The 24,205-nt window shown below is 37.9% G+C and overlaps 1 protein-coding gene across 2 annotated transcripts in view; it reads left to right on the top strand.

The window, feature by feature from the left end:
• The window catches only part of TNNI3K (TNNI3 interacting kinase), a 76,607-nt gene that overhangs the window by 39,983 nt on the left and 12,419 nt on the right, over window positions 1-24,205 (top strand). For both annotated transcript variants that reach the window (XM_067001878.1, XM_067001879.1), the window contains exons 18-22: window positions 12,665-12,717; window positions 14,128-14,180; window positions 15,402-15,534; window positions 17,347-17,456; window positions 23,895-23,954. In XM_067001878.1, the coding sequence (XP_066857979.1) occupies window positions 12,665-12,717; window positions 14,128-14,180; window positions 15,402-15,534; window positions 17,347-17,456; window positions 23,895-23,954 (409 nt within the window). The remainder of the gene's footprint in view (window positions 1-12,664; window positions 12,718-14,127; window positions 14,181-15,401; window positions 15,535-17,346; window positions 17,457-23,894; window positions 23,955-24,205) is intronic.

Here is a 24,205-nt window from a genome sequence, read left to right on the forward strand (position 1 = left end):
AATTGGGAGTTTTATTTTGCTTTCCAGCTTTGGAAAAGAAGTTCTGACAGCTATCAGAAATGGTGGCATCTATCAGCTTATTACTACGTAAATCAAGTCTTATAGCGGTGAGCGATTGTAGTCACAATGATTATAACACTTTAATAATAATAATAATAATAAAAGACTATTTTAGTATCAATTTAATTTAAGCCATAACAGCTGGACATGGTTGGACTAAGCCTTTGAGAAACTAACCTTCATTTGATGGCTGTAACTATCTGTAAAAGTTTCTGAGAGCTGGCTTAGTGAGAAAGATGAAAGAGAGGATGGAAGCCTGGTGGTAATGGGGATGGTGTCTGCAACTCCTCTTTGTTATAAAATCCCCTTAAAACCTTAAAATAGCAGTTGCCTTTCATTAAACCTACGGTGTATTAAAGGTAGAAGGATCTTTTCATGGCCCTGTTCTTTGGGAAAGGAACATGCACTGAATATTCTTTCTCTGTCTCTTGTCCTTAGAAAGAGAAATTGTATCTGCCAGGCTCGCAGAACTACTTGCTTTTGTAAAAGCCAGGGTGATTACGCACTTTGATTCTTTCATCTTTTTTTCTTTCCTCTGCTTCATGAAGAGAACGATGCTTGGTCTCACCGTTTCAAACTGTGTGTGGCCTTAACAGAAGACAATTAATTGTGATTCTCCTGAACTCATTATTAACCTTCTGTCAGCTCAGATCAAATTTATCTTCCTGCATTTCTCAAAGCAGAGTTCCTTTTGCATCATCTGTGGTTTTCAGATTTCCAAGTGCCATTGAGGTAACAATAGTGTTTGTGAGCTGAATCTTCTAAACCTTATTTCTGTGGGTTATATGTTTTTGCCTTAGAAAAATTGGTAAGTACAGTGTTCACTGGAGGTAATGGCCTGACAAACTCCTGCTGGAGACTACCGCCTGCTTTCAGATATGTTCATACACTCAGCACCAAGATGGGCATTTCAGCATTGTTTTGTTAGAAGCACTTATGTATGCCATGTAAAGACAGGGTGAGAGGGTCTATTTATTGATTTCTTGGCTTCTTCACAAAAACTGTCAAACCAGGTCTTGACTGAGCTTATTGTCAGGCTGGGTTTATTCAAAGCCTATACAGTCCTTGAAAAGATTGAAGTTGGAGCTAGGGCTCAGTACATTTTCTTCACATCAAGAAATCGGGATAATATTTGTTGCTACTGACAGAGGCCAAATTTAAACTGAGGCCACAGAAAAGTTTGTACTTTTGCATGATTCATGTGCCTACATTCAAGCAAGGGTACAACATTTGAGAGTCTCTCTAGTTAGCCTTACATTTGATTAATGTTTTCATTTGCTATCTGGTGGGGGTCTCAAAACAATTCCACATGTCATACTAAAATTGCTTAAATATTTTTGATAGAAAATATATATGGAAGTTAAAATCAGATTTAATATAAATGATGAGAGTCATGGTTACACTGTAACCATTATATTTTTATAATTAAATTTATTATCCTCAGGTTTGGGTTCAAGTGAAACTAGAAATCTTAAAGATACTGATTTGTGGAAGTCCTGGCTGGGAGAGCTTAAGTTTATCTGTCCTAAAAACTATGATTTGGTATAATTGTATTCCTCATCTAACTGTTCTTGCTCATATCTATAGCTCTAATATGGTCGAATTACGCTTTTTTTGTTGAGACCATCAACATTACTTTCATTTTCCCTTCATCATGTCTGCCAGCTTTTTCATTTCTTTTTCTCATATACTTTTCACTCTCATGATTTTACTTGGTTCAGTCAACATTTTGATGAATATCATGTAAGCATTGTTGCATCCACATTCATACGCTTTTATGTAAAAATTATGTAGTAATTTTTTTTCACCTTGCTAAAGCATTTTGTGAATCTTTCCCCATGTTCTCAGTTTTTTTTGAAAATCTGTGATGCTAGTTTCTAAGCCTTTCTCTTTTATTTGGTAGCATGTAATTGGTGTTTTTCTGCTTCCTCTCTTGTGTTCTTTGCTGAAAAACTAAATCAATTGGAATAGCTTCCCTGATCAGTAAATCAATTTTCAGTAGACTCTATATACACTTTTCCTGCTAAGAAGCATTTTACAAAAGGCAAAAGAAATCTTGCCTTCATTGTCATGATACATATTCTTGTACTGGATCTTAGATATGGTACATGCCTTTCATTAGCAAATATTTAATTAGCAAACATTTATTTGGCAAGTATTTTGTTTTGTCCCTGAGCTTGATTCTTTACAAATCCCAAAGGATTTGAAACTGTGGCAATAGTTCACCTTCCCAGTTTCTTTTAACAGCTTCCTCTCTCATCAAGTTTCTGTATAAGGCACAGAATCACCCTGTTTCTGTATAAGGCACAGAATCACCCCTTTTTTTTTTTTTTAAACCCAGTTAAGTATAGAAGTGAGGAGCTGTTATTCCACCTCTTTTCAGCTTTTCTGGTTGCTAATATTTATGGCACATCTTGTCCCTGCTGTAATATGTATTTGCATTCTATGATAGTATCAAAGTGGTTCAAAAAACAAGTGAATGTGTGTGTAAAACCTCAGGATTTCCCTTTTCTCCTAGAATAAGTGATATTGAACAAATTTCAGACTATTTCTGAGCTGCTTGGAAAAGTATAGACGATCCCCTAAGCTGCAGATCTGTTAGGATTAAAGACTGGTGCAGTTCCACTGCACAGGACACAAGGGACCTTCTCCTGGTGCTGGACTCATGCAGCTCAGGGCAGGCTGTGTGCAAAAATCTGCATGCAGCACTGACTCTGTTGTATGGCTCTCACTCTCCCAAACTCCCCCATTTAATGATATTTTACCTCCTCTTAAGCATGTGGATCCTTCTCTGCAGATTAAAATGTCACAAGCACCTGTTAAATAATCCTAATTCATGCTGCATATAAAATAGTTACTTCAGTGTTACTGACCTACAAAACGTTGACATACATGAGTTGACCAAATTGGGATAAATGTAATGTTTTGTGTGGAATATGCATCAAGTTCCTTTTTTTTTTTTTTTTAATTTGGCTGCTGGCAGTGCTTTATCTTGATCAAGCACAGAAACAAACAAAGAAAAATAATCAAAGCTGCAGTATTATTAATTTTTAGTACCTGTTCTTCACAAGTTTGCCTTCCATTTGCTATTTTACATGCATACTACAAAGTCTCTCCCAGGAAAATAAAACTTTTTCAATTTTTGAAAGAAAAGCTTACATCTGCAGACATCCTTGTAGCATAATAATGAATTTTGATTCATTGTTGCTGTTCTGTGAAATGTAATTCACAATAAATGGATTCCATTGAGCCCTTTTAGAGAACCCAAAAATAAGCGTTAGCTTTCCCGTATATCTTAAACTGTAACCATGCTCGTCAGTGAGCATATGGTTACTTCTTTTTGTACTGACTGGTAGAGTACACCTGTCTCTGTCGTTATGTTGGTTTTCTGAAAACACACATTCAGAAAGGCACAGGTCCCACCACCGGTGGTATGCCCCAGCCTCCGCCGTCTGAGGAAGGCAGTTCTAAGGCTGTCTGCAGTCCACACAGAAGGCCTGCCTTTGTCCGTGCACACTGTCAGTGCCAGGAAACCCTCCAGTCTAGCACCCTGATCAGACCACGCGGGTGTCTTTTCCCAAGTGCTTGAAGAGCCTGGGTCTCGCTGCCTGGTGACGGGAGTGTTAGGGACAGAGCAGGGGAGGGTGCAGCTGAGACAAGCGTGTCTTGTCGGTACCTTTGGCTCCAGGTCCCCGCTCAGTGACCTGATTTTGCGACACTGGGCTTCTTCAGTACTCTGTTGGTCTGCGTGCCACCAGTTTCCCTAGTTCACCCTTCTCACAAGCTGCATCTGGCCACGTGCCATATGTTGCATCAAGAAAAGAGAGAGCACGCCAGCTTCAGGACAGTGTGACTGAGAGTTCTGTGCTGGGCGTTATTCATGTTAGGAGGTCTTTGTTGGAACATTTCCTTTTAAAATACCCTCTGAAGCACCTGTGCATTTGCAATAAAATACAGGCTGTTCTGGCCAGCCACCTTCCTTTTGCTGCATCTCCCTACAAAGAAAAGAGGTATGCAACTACCTGTTAAAATCCAGCTTTGGTGACAGCCACGTGTTTACCTTGAATAAAACTTAGTGAAGCACCAGAAAAATAGAAAAGAATACAAAGGAGCCATCCCATTCTCTCCAGTCACACTGAGAAGCAGCCTTTGCTGTAGCTGGCGTACGATCCTTGCGATCAGATGGGAGAATGGGCAGGAGGGAAAGGGGGAGAGGGAAGGTCAAGAGACAGTGTACTCAGTGGAGGAAAACAGAATCCAGTTATGGGTTTTAGGAAAGCAAAGACCTGCTTTGGAAGTGTTTTAGACATGCCTGCCTGCAGGTGTAGACAGGCATGACTGTCTCTGCTTTGAGCTTGCTGGAAATGAAGAATGCCTGCAATGCTGTATCTGTGCTAAGACGTTTGCTGACAGGGCAGAGTGCATTGAAAGCAGAATTGTACCAATGCACACACAGACCCAGAGCTACCCAGTCTCCCACAGGGAAAATAATGCCCGTCTGTGTTCACTCAGACAGGCGCTGCACCAGAGGGCCCCCTTCATGGGCCCTCTTGCATGACCCCTGCCAGACCATTCATAATTTGGTAATATCATCTGTCTTGAGCCCTGAAAGGAACTGAGAAATCCTTTCTCAGTTCAAACCTTATTTCAGCATTTTGAAATTGCATTTATATCTATGCTGCACCAATCTTATGGGGTTTATATTTCTAAAAATGGAAGAGATAGCAGGGAATCATAGTAGAGATTTTAAATCTGTATTTCTACACATTCACTTTTGAAAAAAGCAGTGTACTTTTGAGAGGTGTTGGAAACCTTAGTTCACAGGTGTACGTGAGAACTTGGTGTATGTGGTGAACAGTACATGAGTCAAATGATAGTTATTGGCTCATATGATTTATTTAGCCAGCTTTCTCTGCTACATACAGTACACATGGCAACATGTGATTCAGAAACATTTTTAAGGGTATAGAAGGGCAGCACAGAAATGCTTATAACTGATTTGAAAGCCAGACTTTCTAATGTGAAGACTGTTCTGCACACACATATTTCCTTTTGGGAAAAAAAAAAAGTCAATATTACAAGAAAAGTAATTTGGACACTGATGAAATCAATATGTACTACAGCTCACATAAGAAGTTTGTAATATCCTCTGAAATCAACGCCCATTGCAGGATACAACCATTTATAACTTCACACAGATATTGTGAAGTTCACAACAGATCCACTGTGAGGTTAAGAATAAAGGATCTCAAAAGCTGTAAATACAGTGAAGTGAATCAGATTACTTTTTAGTATAACTAGATGCTATCCTAGTTGCAAACTATTGTCCCTTATTTTTCACAATGTATTGACTTGAAACTATGGCTTTCCAAACTGTCATCAACTATTCTACAGTTCAGCTTCTTTTCTAAAAAAACCTTCAGTTAAGAGTGTCATGTTGAACAAGACGTGAATCTGAAATAATACTGATGCCTAGGAAAAAAAAAAAAAAAAAAGATTCAAAATAGCCTGTTTCTACACATACAGGAGTGAAAGAACATCATTTTTCTCAGCTGGGAGGTATTTTCAAACACCGTACATAGTCTTTTTTTCATCCTGCTCTGTAAATAATAAGACCAAAAAGAATCATTTAGTCATCACTCAGTTTAGGACTGAGAGATATTATGTGAGTCAACAAACCCAGTCCTCTGCTGTCACAACCAACCACTTAATAGTCTGATATCTATAATGTAGGCTGTAAGTTTGGTTGACTAATGCATGTATTTCACTTGGAATGCCATTATGTATTCGAGACTTCAAGGAACAAATAATATATTAATCTTTTGATAGTTTATCTGCACTTAAAAAGTTGGAATTGCCTTACATCTATCATCATCTATCAACTGGCCTCTTCACATTCTCTTGGATTATCATAAAACTTTTATTCTCTTAATATTAAGTAGGTGCCTTCCAAAAAGGCTATTTAGTGTTCTTTGTCTCTTTAGAAAAGCTTTGCATTTTCCTCCTAGCTCACCTTAGGTTTTCAGCCACTAATCCTAAATCGTAATCCTAAACCCTAATTCCAATTTGAAGTTGCATGGTGCTGTGAGTATGCTTATGTTCCTAACTTCCTAGTGACTGCAATTTCATTGTATTAAATAAATGTTACAAGTTTGTGTTCAGCTTTCCAAATCATAAACAACTCCATCGAATGTTGTGGACTTGAGTCACACTAGGAGTTTTCCCAAGTGAAAGTCCTGTAGTCCAGGTGGATAGCAATATGAAAATACTGAAATTCTAAGCATGCAGATATCTTTTATTATTCCATAACCATAGTTTTCTTAACACAGCATATCTGAAACAGTAGTGCATAAATTGTGATGAGATTCTGTTATTCTGAAGGCATCCTCTCAGTTCTGAGAGAGACCTGCAACACCAAGAGAGAGAAACTAGTTCTTTGTTGTTCGTTAGCTACCCTCTGGAAAAGTGCTCAAATATGCTACACACCTATGAAAATAGGAGTCTTTCTACAGCCAGTTCTGAGCATGAGTAGCTAAAATGTATTTGTATACAGGGAGGGAACGCTTCTGTTTTGATAACCATATGCTGTCAAAGGTAAGTAAGCAATGTAGTAAAATGACACATCATTTTGTATATTCAATATATTATGAAGAAGAAGAAAATAAATGGATCTGAAAGGCATTTATGGATTCGCAGAAGCCCATAATTGTATAAACATGTATATAGGTGTTTATTCAGTGCTTGGGGACTGAATGAATTATCCTAACAAATCCCTGTCTAGTTTGTTAGTTTGTTGCATGAGGAGATGCTTGCATGCTGAGAGATAAAAGAAAGACTTTCTTCTTTATAAAAAAGAATTTCTTCTTTATATCTACTCTAAACCTACCCTCTTTTAGTTTAAAGTCATCCCCCCTTGTCCTGTCCCTACACTCCCTGACAAAGAGTCCCTCCCCAGCTTTCCTGTAGCCCCCTTTAGGTACTGGAAGGCCACTGTAACGTCTCCCTGCAGCCTTCTCCAAGCTGAACAACCCCAGCTCCCTCAGCCTGTTCTTGTAGGAGAGGTGCCCCAGCCCCTTGATCATTTTTGTGGCCCTCCTTTGGACGTGTTCTAATACTTCCATGTCCTCCTTGTGCTGGAGGCCCCAGAGCTGAACACAGTGCCCCAGATGGAGAGCTACTCACAAGAGCAGAACAGAGGGGGAGAATCACCTCCCTCACCAGCTGGCCGTGCTTCTGATGCGGCCCGGGATACAGTTGGCTTTCTGGGCTGCAAGTGCAAACTTCAAATTCCACAGTTCAGACAAAAGCCATGAAATGGGGGCCAGTATTAGGAGAAAGATAGATTTTCAAGATTTATGTTTGAAGATTCACTAAGCTATATCTACAGTGTCACACTGCTCTTAAAACCAATAGTCTCTTCTAAAAGACCAAGGACTATGTCTGTCTTTGGGAGATGTAACCAAGAGTGTCAAAGAATCTGGTTTGATTTAATACTCATTGCCATTCTCTTGGGATTAAAAGACTGAGAGAAGGGAAAACGATCTCTCCTTTTTTTGTCTTTCATTTTCCCTTTTGGGGCTATTAAGGATTGGATACAAGAAATAAAATAAGATTTAAAAAAAAAAAAAAAAAAGGATATATACCTGATAAAGACTATTATTCTTTAGTGGTTTAGTTCCACAATATATTGACAAGCACAAGCAACAAATGAAACTATCTTAAATTGTAATGCTATGTAAGATAACAGTCAGCAAAAAGATAATACTACCTATTCCAACATTGCCCATATTTTGTTCTTTTTCTCTATACAGCACTTCTTAGTATTGGCAAAATAAATGTCATTTAAATTATCTCTCCAGAATGAACATGTGCATTTAAACTAAAATAGGTGTTACCAAAGGGTGTAATTGATCCATATCACAGAGATCCACAGTATAAGAAAATTCAGTGGTAATGTCACATGCTTACAAATTGTGCATTGCATCTCCCTCTAGTGACCAGCCTGCATGTAAGCCTAGATCAGAACTGTGGAAACTTTCCATCTGAACTATATTCTACCAAAGAAGTTGGGGAGGGAGGGGTTGGTTTCTTTGTTTGTTTTCTGTAATGCATGAAGTTTATTGCAATTCCCCCTGGGAATGTTCCTTTTGATACGTGGTGTTTTTGCTAGTTGAAGAATGTAAGCTTCTAGGGTTTATTGTAATTTATAACATGTGCCAGCATAGAGGGTAAAGGCAGACTGGAACACTTTAATCATTATTTATTTTTTAGGTATTTACAGGTGTGCAGGAAACAGTCTTTTTTCTTGCACAGCACGTTATGAAATGTCTCATTTCCATCTTAATTTTCTTAATTCAGGACAAAAACAAAAGTTGAAATCTTGAAAAATTCCTGAGATACCTGGGTTTATTTTCTAGCCTGCTGTTGGAAATGAGTTTATTTGCAAGAACTTTAGGTTTAATTTTCTTTGTGACATTAACCTGGTCTCTATACTATCAACTTCCTGCAAATGTCTCCATCCCAGTGTCCTTTTGTTAATAACTCTAACAAACATATGCATCTTATGGATAGATCTGAACAGATAGCAGAAAAATCAGCAAGAACTCATTTAGCTTCTTGTTATTGCCGTGCTGTTGTTGTGTTCTTCCTAGGAAGTTGTATGAGTTAGGTTTTGAGAAGATGACAAAACTTTTGGAGTATCTTTTAATCTGGTAGCCTCTCTGTGTAAGTAAGATTGCATGAAAGACTATATGCATTCTGCATGAGCCTTCAGTACTTTCTGACCAGAGTCAATTAGAGGAAGTTTGTTTCACAGATCATTGTGATAACACATCTGTTGCAGATACTACTGAGTTACAAACTTAATGCATGTGCTGGGCACATGCTAAGCTAAAAGCCTTTCAGAAAGGTCTACTTTTCAATAACGTAGGCTATGCTATAACCATTTAGATGGTTGTGCCAGCTCAGTCAAAAAGCCTTTTGACCCCTTCAGTGTAGTTGTCTCACCAATGAGGAACGCGTCTTCTTTTTTCAAATCATATCATCTGGGTCAGCCACAGTTCTTAAACTGAATCAAGAATTCAGAGGGGTTGAATGGCCTTTGTTACGTAGAAGGTTGGAGTAGTCCCTAAAGACCTTAATCTGTAAATGCAAATATTAGTAGCCATTTCAGGATTGATAGGATGGATACATATGTAGGGTTACGTTTCCCTCCAGATATCCATTTCCATCACTGTCTTTGAACAAATAATATGTAAATAAAGCTGAATTTTCTTCACATTACCTTCAATAAATGGATTTAAACCACAACACAAATCTCCTAATTCAACTCATCAGTTCTAGTAGTTTTAAGATAAATCCAGTAGGCTTAACTCTAAGCTTCCAAATAGATCTCTGCCAACAGTCAGTTAAAGTTCTCGTTATCCAATCCTTTACATTCACTGAGGCTTGCAGTTGCTATGGTTTCAAATATTTCACTAAAACTAAAACACTTCTCTATGTGCCAGCACAACTAATTATCTTAGATAAATAATTTCTTTGATCTCAGGAGCCCTGACAGACAAGTCATACAAGTGCTCACCAAACAGAAGTTTTCCTGCATTTATTTCCTCCTCTCTAACTCCAGAAACTGGGGCAAAGATGAAGATTTATATTGAGATAAATATTTAATATATATGCCTAACATATAAACATCATATTTTCCTGGGATTTCTTGCTGTCCTCAATTCATTTAGCAGAAGTGTACATCAGCTTCTCCTAGGCTACGCCTGAAATCCTGGGCATTCTCCACTGTGCACAGTCAGCTGTAGTTGTAGTACATGGAGATGAGGTGACCAGATGCAGGGAACAAGCTGAAGTCAACAGTGCAGTCCTCACACATAACTCCAGCATTTTCAGTAAGTATTGGGCTTAACGCACAAGTGCTACACAGCGTTTCTGTCCATGAAATTCTGCTTGGTCAAACCACAGCTATGGCCACAGTCCTAAGCAGAGTGTGCTCCGTGGGACACCAGCCATTGCCTCAAATCTTTCCTTGCTACTGTTCTCAGATGCAACCACCACTCTCCAGGCATGCTGATTTCATTGTATAGACCAGTTTGTCAAGGGAGCTTTGGAAGGACATGCCAACAAGTGGTTCCACTATCACAATCAAAACGCACTGCAATTTTTGCAAATGTAATTTTTTATGATAAATACAAATTGTAATTCCATTGTGTGTGATCCTGGCTAGCCTGTACATCAAAATATTCCATCTAGTGGACTGGTGATTTTTCTGTATCAGCTTTCAAGGTGTTATCATCAAGCTGCTGAAAAATAGCTTCTATATATTTTATGGTCTCAACTATTTAAGCGATTCCACATCAAGCAGATGTGTTCGCAAACTAATGACTCTAATAATGAGTTCAGATTAAAAATTATCCTAATTACCTCAGTTCATTTAACCCCTAAAATGCGTCTGGCATGCTTAGGGCTATCATTCTGGTTAATTATATTCCTTGTGCACTCCAAAATGTTCTCACGCTTTATATGTCTGGATAATTTTTCTGAGGCTGGTGGACCCATGGTAAATGTCTACTGAGCATAGCACCTCTGGGAGTGATAGCCGTTCATGATGAAATACAAGGACAATACATTGGTAATACACCAGGGTGATGTCAGAGCAGACATCTTACAAAGAGAGTATTTTCCTTTGATCCTAAAGACCCTGATTGTTATGTCCTGTGTTTCCCCAGGAAGGGGAGAAAAACATATTTCAATCTTTTTCTAGTGCTTTCTGCTAACCTGAAATTAATCTTTAAGTAAAAAGAAGCTATGGTTGATCAACCAGTCTTACCTCTTTTGCTATCTAATCTGCTGTCATGATGAGAGCTACACACAGACCACAGACCAGCATACAATGTCCACTTTTCGCTGGGCATTGGCTTGAACTTGCAGTAGATTTTCCAAGTTGACATTCATAAATACAGCATAAGTACTGATAGTTGAGATCCACTGGCTGAGTTATTGTTTGAAAAATTAGCCTGTGCTTGTGTGTTTTCGTAGAGTGGTGAGACAGGCCTCGTACATCAAGTGAAACCCAGAAGTTTGAAATTTCATTTGTAAAGTAATAGAAAAATGGTTATTCTTCCATGTTTTGATTTACTCTCTTTGAAGATGAAACGATTGCTATTAACAACAGACTTCAAGAACTTAGTGTAACTGTTTATTCTTGCTGATACTAATCTGTTTACACTGCAGTTCAGGGAAATTTTGCTGTTAATTCTTTCTAGACATCAGATCTTTCTCATAAGGCCTATGTGCCTGATAACATTTTCAAATGTTATTTATTAAATTTCTTTGTAAACCTCATCACAGGAAATTTAGGCTCCTCTCTTTAACTCGGCTTTCTCTTGGCATTTCGACCTATGCTGTGGCATTGCCACTGTCACTCAGGCGTTCCCAGGGCCTTAGGGTGGCCCTGATAGACTGGGCTTACAGGAACAGACACCACACCAACAGCTTTAAAGATAAACAGTTTGTAAATAATAGTACAGTAATAAATGCAAGTAGAACAGTAATCTGGGGGGAAACAATAGCAAATCCAGTAATTCAATAGTGGCTAAACTTTTACCCAAGCATGCGAAGATGGGCATAACCATGGTTATCGGGTGGGGCAGCAGCAAGGTGACTCTGCTTTCTGCAGGAGGTTAAACTAGACATCTCCTGTGATCCCCTCCAGCCTTAGCTGGACTGGTTCTATTTTTCGTTTGTTTATGTATTGGTCAACAGGCCATATATTGTACATAATATGTTTGCTAAATTTCTGAACTGGAACATGAATGGAGGGCAGGACTGAAATCTTACCTCCGGTGATATCAACAGACCAATCTCCATTAGTGTTATCAGGGACAAGTTTTCATCCTAGACACTGAGAAAAGCTACGGGATGCATAAACAGATGGAGATATTTTAAGAAATACAGTACCTTTGTCTCATGAAAGCATCATTTGTATTAGAAAGTATGGTTATTAAATTGAATAGGACTCCCTATTGTGTCTTTTTTTTTTTTTCCCCAGATTAATGGAGGTCTAGCTTCCAGTGATCCATTCTATATGGGACTCTTCAGATCTATTCTTGCCCTTCTACACATTGACATAAATTAGGAAATGACACTATGAATTTACAGTTAGGGAAAGCGTAAATTACAGTTAGGGGAAAGCCATAAAAGACAAAAGAATCAGTCCACATAATTTTATTTAAAATATCACTGTTTTTATATTCAAATCTTTTTCACTCCATCACTGTGATTAAGTACATATATTTAATAAAGCTATTATAATTGATCAATAATTAATTACAGAAAATGTTTTGATCTAGTACTGATTAGAAATTGGTATTTCATTAATGAAGCTATTGGGTTTGCCTTCTCAGAGTTTATGTGTATTTTATAACAATAAATAGGAGAGACAGCTGAAGTGATTTATCTACAGACATTTATTTTCTTAAGTAAATGACTTAAAGTATTCAAGATTTTAGCTATGAATCAAAAACTGTAAAATTTTCAGCAACTGTAAGAGACTATTAAACAATTACCTATAATAAATATTTTTCTTTTTTTTTTCCAGTCATAATATTCTTCTGTATGAGGATGGACATGCAGTTGTTGCTGATTTTGGAGGTAAAGAGTTCTTATGAAAAATCTACAAATTAACTTAAAATTTTCTAAAACTAAATATGTGCTGACTAAGGAAATGTTGAGGAAGTTTGTTCTTCATTTTGTTATTATGAAAGGAGAGAAAAGGACCCTTTTAAGGATGAGAATGTCCCTATTTTGTGTCTCAGACAAGTTAGCAGTTGCTGTGGAGTACTCCACTGTATATGTGAGAAGAAAACCCAGATGACGGTGAGATGGGTGCATCTCAGTTTGAGTATGTTTTAGCGGTGGGTTAGAGGAAGCTAAGTGAATGCCTCTAGTAGAGGACGTGTCCTCCTCTTTCAAGACAAGTGCTCAGGATCTGAGGACAGTGTTGTGTATAGGTCTGTTGCTGTTAGCAGCCAAACTCCAGGGCAATAGGACAGGTTTCTTTCATTTTACTTAAAATAGCAGAATGTAGTTTTTTATTTCAGTTATGGACTTCGCATTTTCTATTCAAAATTAAACTAAGCTATATTTTATGAATCTGTATCTTGTGCATTGTCTTGGTGTTTATCAGTCAAGCTGCACAAGAATGTGTTCTTGTTGGTGCAAGAATGGAGTTTGGGGAGCTGGTTTTGACCTAGCTCCTGAAGAACTACTTCACCTAAGCCATTGTTACTACGCAATATCACCACAGATGTGATCCCTAGAGATGCATGGATATCAGCTTAACACAGGAGTGTGGTGTCAGCATGATACTATCTGTGAGGGACGCAGTGCTGACCCAGACTTGCTGTTGTCGAGCTTGCTGGAGCAAGGAGATAGCACAAGGTTTGGACCACATGGGAATGCCTCCTTGTCTGGGGTGTTGCTGAAAATACTCCTGTTCATATAGATGAAAGCATAAGTGTATTTTTCTGATATGTCAAAGGCATCTGAAGTCCTGCTTGGGAACTTATTTATGTATCACAAAATAGAGCACACACTACCTTCACTGTATTAATGCAAGATCTTGTCACTTCTAGGTGTGCTGCTTTTCTGACATTAAATAAGACTGACAAGCTTCTTTGGTACTGAATGTCAATGCAATGCTCAGTTACTGTTTGCTGTAAATCTAGATACATTGATATTGACCAGTACAAATAAATGTGAGGTTCCAAATTCTGAGCTGGATCCTCAGTTGCTATAAACTGCTATTAATGTCGGCAGAGCTATGTAGATTTATACCAATGTTGAATTTGGCAGGCAGGTTTGAGATGCCTCATTGTCTCTACACACCCTTGTTGAATATCAGCCATCACAATTTGCCTGGATTTTGCCTGGATTTTCAAAACCCCAGTGCTATTAAAAAATACTTTTTACCAAGACTTTATTATTATTACTATTTATAATAAGTCTGGTATCTATAGTGGCTTGACAGTAAAACTTTTTTTTTTTTTCTGTGTGTTTCAGAATCGAGATTTTTGCAATCCCTGGATGAAGACAACATGACAAAGCAACCTGGGGTTTGTTTCTTATTTTGTGCCACATAGTTTGTATAAAACATACAGGCAAGCTCAGTTTAGGAGAAAATTATATTAGAAATGTCATTTTTTGATGGATTAGATGAAATGGTATATTGTTATAGCTCTTTTTATATTTTTTTATTCAGGCCTCTTTACTAGCAGAGATTAGTGAATACAAAATATATTTTCTTAAACTGCAGCAGAAAACAATTTTATAAGGCTCTTCCTTGGGCTCTGTTGCCCCCCAAATCCTTAGTAAAGCATAATTTTTTCTATCCACCCTTCCCCACTCATATACACACATTGGTGTCAGGTGGTCCCTATTTCTAATGAGGAGTTAGTTATTTGACACTTATTTTCTTTCAGAATTCTTTTCTCCATTTCAGGCATATTGTTAAGAGAGACAGCTTTTATAAAACAGCATTGTCATTACAGGTTTTAGTCCAAGTGCATTCTGTGTATCACACTGTGGTCATGAGGCTTTCCATCATCATAATGACTAATTGTGGAATGCTAAGTCTAGGGTTCAGCACTCATCTTTTCAACCAGTTGCTGTGTGCACTCAGTGTGGAGTACCTACTGCAGCTGTAGGCCTGGGCCCTGTCAGGCTTTGATGATCAGGGTTTGATGATGTCTTGCTGAGAAGGGCTGCTTTGTAAAGAGAGAAAGGTTAGTTAGTGAGGTGCCAACAGCTGGCAAAGAGACCCTGCACTCATCACTCCAGCGGAAGGGTGATTGATTGCTTGTGAAGCAGCCCCAGAATTGTGCTTCTGCAGAGAGCAGTAATATCCCAGAGAGGGCACTAGCCCAACACGGTGGCCATCAGTTTTTCCCTTTGAATCACAGCTAGACAGCTAGAGTAGTATTTAACTGGTATTAGATGGCAAGCTCAGACCTTATACTGTGGTCTTCAGACTATGTAAGGTTGAGTGTTTTGTTTTTATTCTAGCAATAATCTCTTCCTTAAAGCTTGATCACTATCTCTATAGGGTTGAAGCATTTATCATACTAATGCTGTTATGTATGGTGAAATAATTTCCTGCCTGAATTTTGCATGCTATGGTGAAAACTTTTCCTGGCAAACTTACCAGTTGTTTTATCGAGCAATGGAGGCAAGGAAATAACAAAAGAAAAGAAAAATAACAATACAACTAGAGGAAAAGAGACATGCATGAGGAAGTAAACTCTCTTAATGTATACTTGATGTTTCCTCATATGCAGAACCTACGCTGGATGGCCCCTGAAGTGTTCACTCAGTGTACAAGATACACCATAAAAGCTGATGTTTTCAGCTATGCTTTGTGTCTCTGGGAGCTGCTAACAGGTGAAATTCCTTTTGCTCACCTAAAACCAGGTAAGGTGCTCAGTGAGTTAATGTTTAAAGATCAGTTACACTGCAAGATATTGACATTTTACTAAAAATTATTGTTAAGTGCTAAAACTCAGTGAAAGGCATAGAACTACCCCACTATAATGCCATATACTACTTATTTTTATCATTCTATATTAGAGGTTTTTGACCTCCCGTAACATCAACACCAGCCTTTCCAGTTTGTCCTCCTATGGCATGGGGTCGATTTGTGACCATGCTGTTATGCAGCTCCCTCCACACAGGAGATGGCCTGGAAGAACCCCAATGATGTATTTTACTCCAGCAACTGAAAAACTTGTGGAAATTGGGAGATTTTTTTGTTTGTTTTAAGTGGTTTTGGGTACAACGAATACAGTTGCTGGGGGAACAGATGTGCAACATTTGTCAGATGGCTTTCAGGCAGATTTTTTTGATGTTTGGAGAAAGCATGGCCAATGGCAGCATTCTGACCTTTAAAAAGGTGAGTTTCTCTTCATACAAGTGTTTGTGCCCAAGCAGAATATAAATGTTTGTAATATTGTATGGATGCATATTCTGTAAAAAGCAACTTTGAAGGTGCTGTATCATTTTTAATATGTATAAAACTCCTACATTTACGACATATGTTTACATAATGTCTATTCAGTTAAAAACAAATCCCATATTTTTATCAAAGTATGTATTTCAAGGTAAGAAATAACAGGACAGTTTTTAGGAAGAAAGTCTCGTATCTGTAAAACACTGTCGCTCTAATTATGCATCAATGACTTTTTTTTTTCTTTTTTTTATTGTTACCTTTGTGCAGGCTTAGAGGTCCAGGAAGCCATTCTTCTGAAGTTCATTGTCATAATTAAGTGTTGAAAGTAACACATGATTATAAAATATCATGCTAAAAAAATCTCACCCATTGAAATGGATGTATTATCGCATCAAAAGCAATTCCATCTGCCTTACTGAACCTAGTACGATATCCAATTCTGTTAATGTGTACTATATACTGAATAAAATACCTGTTCATCAGTTCTTTACCTGATGAAAATGAATAAATGTTTTTATATTGGCTTATAGTTACTCTGACCCAGAAGAATGATAGATGAAACAGCCAGTCAAAAACAGAAAATATTCAGAGGTTTAAGGCTATTACACAGGAGAGTTGAAAAGCATAACTAAGTTCAGAATTTTGGGCACCACCCAAAACCTTTTTGACTCATATTTGAGAAGAACAGATTCTTGAAAACATTTTGCTTAAAAAGAATGCAAGGGACTAGCCATGTGTTTGGATTCAGTAAATGTGTTATCACAATTGGGAAAATATTTTGGCAATTTTATGTTGGTCTGTAGGGGCTACAGCTTATAAAATGATATGCACTAGACTTTTACTAAAGAAACACTTTGAATTAATTTTAGTAATAGAATGTAATAGAACTAACCACAGGTTATTTTAAGATATCTGAGTTGTTACCAATTTATCTGCAACTGGATTACACATTATCCTGTCTTAATAATTAGGAGAATAATTTATTAAAAACAATCAAACAAAACAACAACAACAAAAAAAAGGTTAACTCATTTTTTTTTTAGGGATGAACCTGAACTAGATTGTCTTTCCATTCAGGACCATGGATGGTCTTAGCTATCTTTAAAAATGGTATGGATTTGAAAGCCTCTTTAAGCCACAAGTTTTTATCCACAGGTGTGGTGGCTATGGACTTTTGTACCTGGGGTGTATGGCAGTAGCAGATAGTCTGTGTCTTCCCTAGGAACACCTGTAACACCTGGATGCTCACATGTCTCTGTTGGGCTGTTCCCTTGCAGCAGCGGCGGCAGCAGACATGGCATACCACCACATTCGCCCGCCCATCGGGTACTCCATCCCCAAGCCCATCTCTGCCCTACTGATGAGAGGCTGGAACGCCTGCCCTGAGGTGAGTGCCCCGGCTCCACACAGCTGGAGAGGCAGCAGGACAAGAGGTACGGACGCTTAGGCCAGCCATTTGTCTGACTTCACAGGGCTTCCCCAAAAGTACCCGTAACCGTGAAAAGTGCCACTGCAGATTATCTGGGACAGATAATGGTGAAATGCTGAGAAATACAGAAATACAGAATAGTTGGTGAATTGAGGAGGAAAGCAAACGATTATTTAGACGTTCGATTAAATTTTGAGTAAATATAAAAGTTTGATTGTGACTCATACCGAGTGGAAAAGTATTTTCTGCTCTCAGACTTCTGTAGACTTTTTCTATGAATTACTGACTTTTCTCCACATCAAAAGTGAAATTTGAATCATCAAAAAGAGGAACCAAGTTACTGTGGAATTGTGTAAGCTTATGTTTTTCTACCATGCCCTGAGGTTTTTTCCCTGATACACTGAAAAGATACCAGCAGAAGAGTTGTACAGAAGACAGCAGGACCCGAATACAGCCAGAAGTCCCCTCCCTGGCCTTTCTGGCACATCACTGTAGGATCACTTCTAGGAACAGCTGGAGATAGGACACACAGACAGAAGTTATGGGAATTCTTGTTTCTAGGGCTACTTTCTTCATGGCAGTTGCTTTCAGCTCATAACACACAAAATTTCTCACTCTTTTGTGTTCTTTTTCTTAAGTTGCTATTAAGATAAACTCTAGATTCTGTTTTTCTTCTCTCAAACAGAGCATAGTAAGGCTAATGAAGATGCATTGCCTGGGCCTAGAGACCAGTCCTAGTAAGGTGATATTTTAGCGATGCGTTTTCAGAACCTTGGGTTTTGAAGTTGAACTAAGAATGTTTTGGATCTGCTCAGAACTTCTTATATGCAAAACTCTGGGTTCCAAGTAGCATCTCTAGCTAATTGTTTGGAGAGCGTGTGGTGACTGGTTATGAGATCTCCAGCTAGTAATCTTAAAAGCAGTCTACCAGGCTGTGAATGGAAGAGCACTTGTCCTGGAGAGAGGGCCAAATACCAGTCCCTGCCACCTTAGGAATGGAATGGGTATGTGTGCTTTATGATGGAAGAAGACCAGGAATCTTATTAAGCTATGTGAATTTAAGATAGAATTTAACGGATGCTGGTAAATAAATAAATAAATAGTATCTTCCATCAAGCAAACATTAGTAAGACAAGCACAGTGATGTTTTAAGCACTGCACCTTGTACATTAAAGAGAACAGATGTGAGTTCCAGCATTGTAAATGTGAATTTTTACATTAAATTAAATTGATGCTGTATGTTTCAGGTCACAAGCATCAATTGCTGTTCTGGTCAGTTAACATTTCCTGTTTTATCTTTTTCTTGCTTGTATTCTGTGTTGTACTGCTTGGCTCTGACAGAACCAGATGTTTGCTGTCTGATTCTTCCCATTACCAAGACTCTTTAACATCCATGATTGTGTTGCTGCTTATTTAGAAGCATTAGGTTGACAAAATCAGGCAAGCTCAAGCCTTCTTTTGAGGCAAAACTCCCACAAGGGATGCTGAAGGCTTTTGTTCTTACAGGAGTTGCTATAAAAGAGAAACAGGAACATGATTTGCAAGCTGTAGAAATATTCTGGCTTTTGATTTCTGTTTCCGATTATACCTTTAATCAAAGCTGTATATATAGCTAAAAACATAATATTTAGTAACAGAACAGTTGGCAAACAATGATCAAATGAAAAAGAAAAAAAAAGTGTCGTTTTTTTTTTTAGTTAGAAAACACTGATTTTTTATGATTGCTCCAAGCAATCGTAGCAGTATTCCCATGGAGAGGACACTGAAGCATGGCAAAGGGAAAGGGGAGAAGGGGGAGAGGAAGAGTTGTGATGAAGTTCACAAACACTCTTCTTTGCCAAGTGCAGATGAAGAAAATGCTGTTCACCACAGCCCTTGGCTGAGCAGCAGGAATTCATACCAGTGGTTTGCACTCTTCATGCTGTGTATTGCAATCTCTGTGTCAAAGCACAGAGAAAGTTCCATAAGCCTGTCCAGCTGCATTTCCCAACTCACTGCCATAATCTGTCTTACCTGGGTTGAACTGCAGGGACACAGCCCTCCTCCAGTCTTCCACTTCAAAGTGCTTGATATCAGAAGCTTGTTATCAGAAGCATCTTGGATTTTTGTGCATCCAAATATTAGATTTATTTATTTATTTTGCTACACCATAACGTGCCATATTCATTTTAAAAATTGAAAGCCATCTGTTCCATTATGTTTCAAAATTACTACATTGCTTATTATTATCATTTTTAGTGTTCTGAGACGCATTTCTCATGCACTGTTCTGCCAGACTGTTTCATTCTCATAAACTATACCACTGCTAATCCTAAAATCGGTCTCTCCTATTCCAGCTTTCTAAACCCCTTATGGGTCTTACTATTATTTCAATTTGCTCCCTATATGATATGGAATTCAATTTTCAGAGGCTTAAAATAGTAAACATGACGAACACTTTTTTCCCCTATTGATAACACTGGCAATTTTCAGATGGGATTCTGATTAATGCTGATAGACACAAACCTCTGAAATAAGTTACAATTATTAAACTCTTCTTTATAACAGAAAGCAACTGTACTCTGAATTTCAAAAAATATGTGTTGCATTTGCTGTAATTACTCTCTCTAGTAGCCCAGCAGTTTCTGCAGGATAAGAGTCTGATATAACGTAGTTATTGTGGTAAAGTTGTTACTATGGCACTTCTCTCATATATTACAATTAAGATAGTTTTTTAATAAGTGGGGAAGTTTGGCTGATTACCCAATTAACTCAATAGCAACGGCATTAAAGAAAATAAAATGCATGAGTATTCCCTTCTGAGAATATACAACAGTGGTTAAAGAAATACTGTTTTATGTTGGGTTTTGCAAACTATTGTTATTTCTGCACTAAAGATAACATGAACTAACTAGTTCAAACTAGTAGCCTTTAGTGCCACAGCAGGATTTAATGGTGCTTGAGACCATCCAAATAGATGGCAGACAGACAGCAGTGACCCTTTACTAAACAGTCTTTAGATCTCTGTCCTTATTTTGAGCATGAAATCTTCCAAAGCAGATTGATAACTAGAACGCTTCTGATGCCACATCCCGCCTGTATTTTCTGACTGGATGGATTATACACAGACCTGTGTATTTGCACATGACAATTCAGCTGCAACTACGAGAGTGTGTGGGCACCTGTGCTGGCTCAGACCAATCAGTGTTGTCTTACTGACAGTGTTATTGTTCTGGCATGTGTAGATCACCAGAATAATGGGTTTTGTTTATAACATCTGGGCTTTGACAGTGTTGTTTGGTGATAGAGAATGTCAAGCAGTCAGATGAGTGTCATCTCCATGAAGTTTTTCTCACAGAGGATTACAGAGATGGGTACATCCTGTAGGTCCTTTCTGTGCTTCTGTGTATCAGCCAGGCAAGTGACCCTGTGTCTATAATACCATCTTTGCATACATAGCTGCAGCAATCGCACACACATTTTTGCATATTGCCCTCAACTGTCTGAAAAGCCAAGAAAAATGCTCCAGAGACTAGAAATTCAGTTTGTTTAGAAAATGTTCCATGAAGTAGGATAGCTACATTAGGAGACACATTGGACGAATGGGCTTTGGGTTTGGAAATATTTTTTTTCGTATGTTTGGTTTGCTGGTACTATGCTGGCATTCAAGGACTTCATTTAACAAAATGAGAGTTTCAATATGGATGAATGGGAAGGGATTTTAGAACTTCTATAATTTTCTGGTGTTACAGAAGCCTTGTTGCATATGCTGCTTCATATTATTGAACCAGATACTCTGACTTTGAACTTCACACTGGAAGCAGAGTCCTGTATTTTTGCCCTTAAGTACCATTTTTAGTTAGCTTAGCTTAGAAAGACAGGTTTTTGTGTTCCTAAACCTATCCTTATTCTGGTACTTGAGAGCTGTACCAAGACAGTGGAAGAGGGAGGTTTGTGTAACTTTGGGCTACCAATTGCCTTCAGAGAGTTTTGACCCCTTACTGTATTCCTGACTGGATACTTACCTAATATTTCATTTTGAGAATTGCAGATAAAATGTGTTTTCTGTGCATGGCATAGTTAGCTTATTTCATAGCTATTTTACTTCATTTTTGTTAGTTTCCTGGATACTTGAATATGGTCTTGTCTTCCCCTTTTATGAGCTAATGTTAGGATGGAGTGGAGGGTGAGGGGGGCAGTTTGTTTGTTTTTTCCATGTAACTATAAAGCATCTGCTAATAACCATCAGCAAGTAACTCACATTCTGTTTAGAGTTATTAATAAGATGTCATAGTAAATTGTTGACTTAAGCAAGCAGTATGTAATGAATAGAGTCACTGTATCTTGTTAGCATTTCCACAGCTCATTTAGCCCCAAATAAAAAGAAAACATCCTTTCAGAATTTTAATGCACTTTGCTGCTCATCAGTATCACTTGAACATCATTTAATCTTAGTAATGTTATAGAGCTGCATGGCAGAATTATAAGGCAATTGATAGCTCAATCAGCCAGAGGATAACTTGAATTTTGCACAAAATGTGGGCAAAAACTTACCCAAATGAGCTTTTTTAAAAGGTGTTTTGCTACATAAAATTACTTTACTCTCAGTAACAAAGATTTTGGATTACTTCTGAAGGCCTCAGAAAAGTTTCAGGACAGCCATAGGACAAAGAACATTACAGTGTTATCACCTTCTAGTCAGCATTTGAAAGGTTTGCTGTACAGTCAAAAGACTATCCTAAAACAGTGAATACAAATCTAGAATACTGCTATAAATTCACTGCACAGCTTAGAAAGCAATTCTTTTAAAGTGTCTCAGTTATACCATGTATGTATCTAGCATGTATAATAATCGTTGACACATTGATAGCTTCTGAGCATAACACACAAGAAGAGGAACCGTATGCTATTAGTGAACCACCATAACAAGTAGAATGAGTGAAATACCTAAATGGTAAAAAACATCACCATATAAATATCCATTTTGCAGAATTTCACTGTAGGTGCATAAACATATTATTTGTCTCTGTATTTATTTAAAAGAGGGGTCATTTGTTAGGGGAAAATGGTTGAACTTTGGGGCTCAATGGGTGTTCACAGAATTCTCCTAGGTTAGCTTAGTTTAAAAAACAAAACAAAACAAAAACTTAGGCAATAAAATGATGTCTATCTAGATGAATTTTGCTGAACATCTGTGAAATGCCTCCAGATTTGAAGACTTATCCTTTTAATTGTATTTAATTTCATTCAAGGTTCATCCCAACTGAAAGTTAGTTCCTATGTATCATGTCACTGTTTCCATTTATCAAGTACCTGAACATCTGCTTTCTGCACACTCCTGAAAATATTTGTTTACAAAGGCAAATGGATGACTAGAAAAGAAAATTAGACTGGCTCTTAACAAGCATTTTCCATTAGATATTTTAACTTGTAAGATTTAATGAGAATCAAAGTATTTGCCATAGAATCTGTGGCTCAGTTCAAATAAACAGTGCTTTAGGTTTAGTAAGTAAAACTCTTATTTTAAAGGCACTGGTCAGTTCCTCCATAGTCTCTGATGGGCTTTTGATCAAGTTCTGTTGAAGGTGGTAGAGCTTGTCACATGCAATAAATGAAGTATTTCTTAAACACTTTGTAGACTAGAGCTCAGTGATACTCTAATATTGCAAGAGAGGGGACTTAGGTATGTGGTCACATACCACTTTTATAACAAAATCCTATATAAAGGGAGCCACTGAAATCACCTCACAATCAAGTTCCTGTCCAGTCATCACACAAGATCTCCTTTCTTCTAATCAGCCTTGCACCAGCCAAAGAAGAGGCAGCTCTGAGAACTCCTTGACCCTGTGAAGGATACCATGTTTGTAGGGAAGTTATTCGCATGGGAACATTTTGCTAGGCACAAGTTATTCACAGCAGTGAATAACTTACTGAAGTGAATAACTTACAGCAGTGAATAACTTATTGAAGCAACTTACTGAAGCCTGAGATTTCTATGAGATCACAGTATCTTTCCAAAGTAGTTCCTCCTTGTTGGTTTTGTTTGTTTGTTCGTTTGTTTTTTTATCATCTGGAATATCTCATTGCAACAGTTGGCATCATGTGACAGAAAGAACACCAATATTTCATTATATTACTGAAATCTTATGACCTAATCATTATTAGTTCAAGTCTAATTGTTACAAAAAAATAGAATAATGCAGTTAACATTAAGCACACGACTCTTAGTTTCATAGCTTCGTACTAAACCTGCAGTTCCCATCAGATTCCCAAGCAGACTGACAGCAATGCAATGAAAATCAAAGAAAAGGAAATGGAGGGGATTTATGATTCATCATATATCTGTTAGTCTTTTTAATCATAGAAGATGTCCCTTCTATTTTTAACACAGCTCTGCTTTTTCTGTTGTATGCACAGGGAAGACCAGAATTTTCAGAAGTGGTCGCAAAATTAGAAGAATGTCTGTGTAATATTGAGGTAAGGACCTTATTTCTGCTGTGGTATATGTGTGTGTATGCAGTGTCATAAGGAATACAAATAAGGGAAGCAGCAGGTGCTGAGGAGAATGGTGGCTTTTGAGTCTGAAAGTGCACTGAAAGTGCTTGAGCTGCTTCATCCTGTTGCAAAACAACACATTGCATTTTTAAGACACATTATCAGTAATGGTTTTCATGGGTGTCAGAAGGAGGCAGTGTGCACCAGATATTGCTGTGAGTGTCAGCAACTAC

Source organism: Anser cygnoides, chromosome 8 (assembly GCF_040182565.1).
Source record: "Anser cygnoides isolate HZ-2024a breed goose chromosome 8, Taihu_goose_T2T_genome, whole genome shotgun sequence".
NCBI lineage: Eukaryota > Metazoa > Chordata > Aves > Anseriformes > Anatidae > Anser > Anser cygnoides.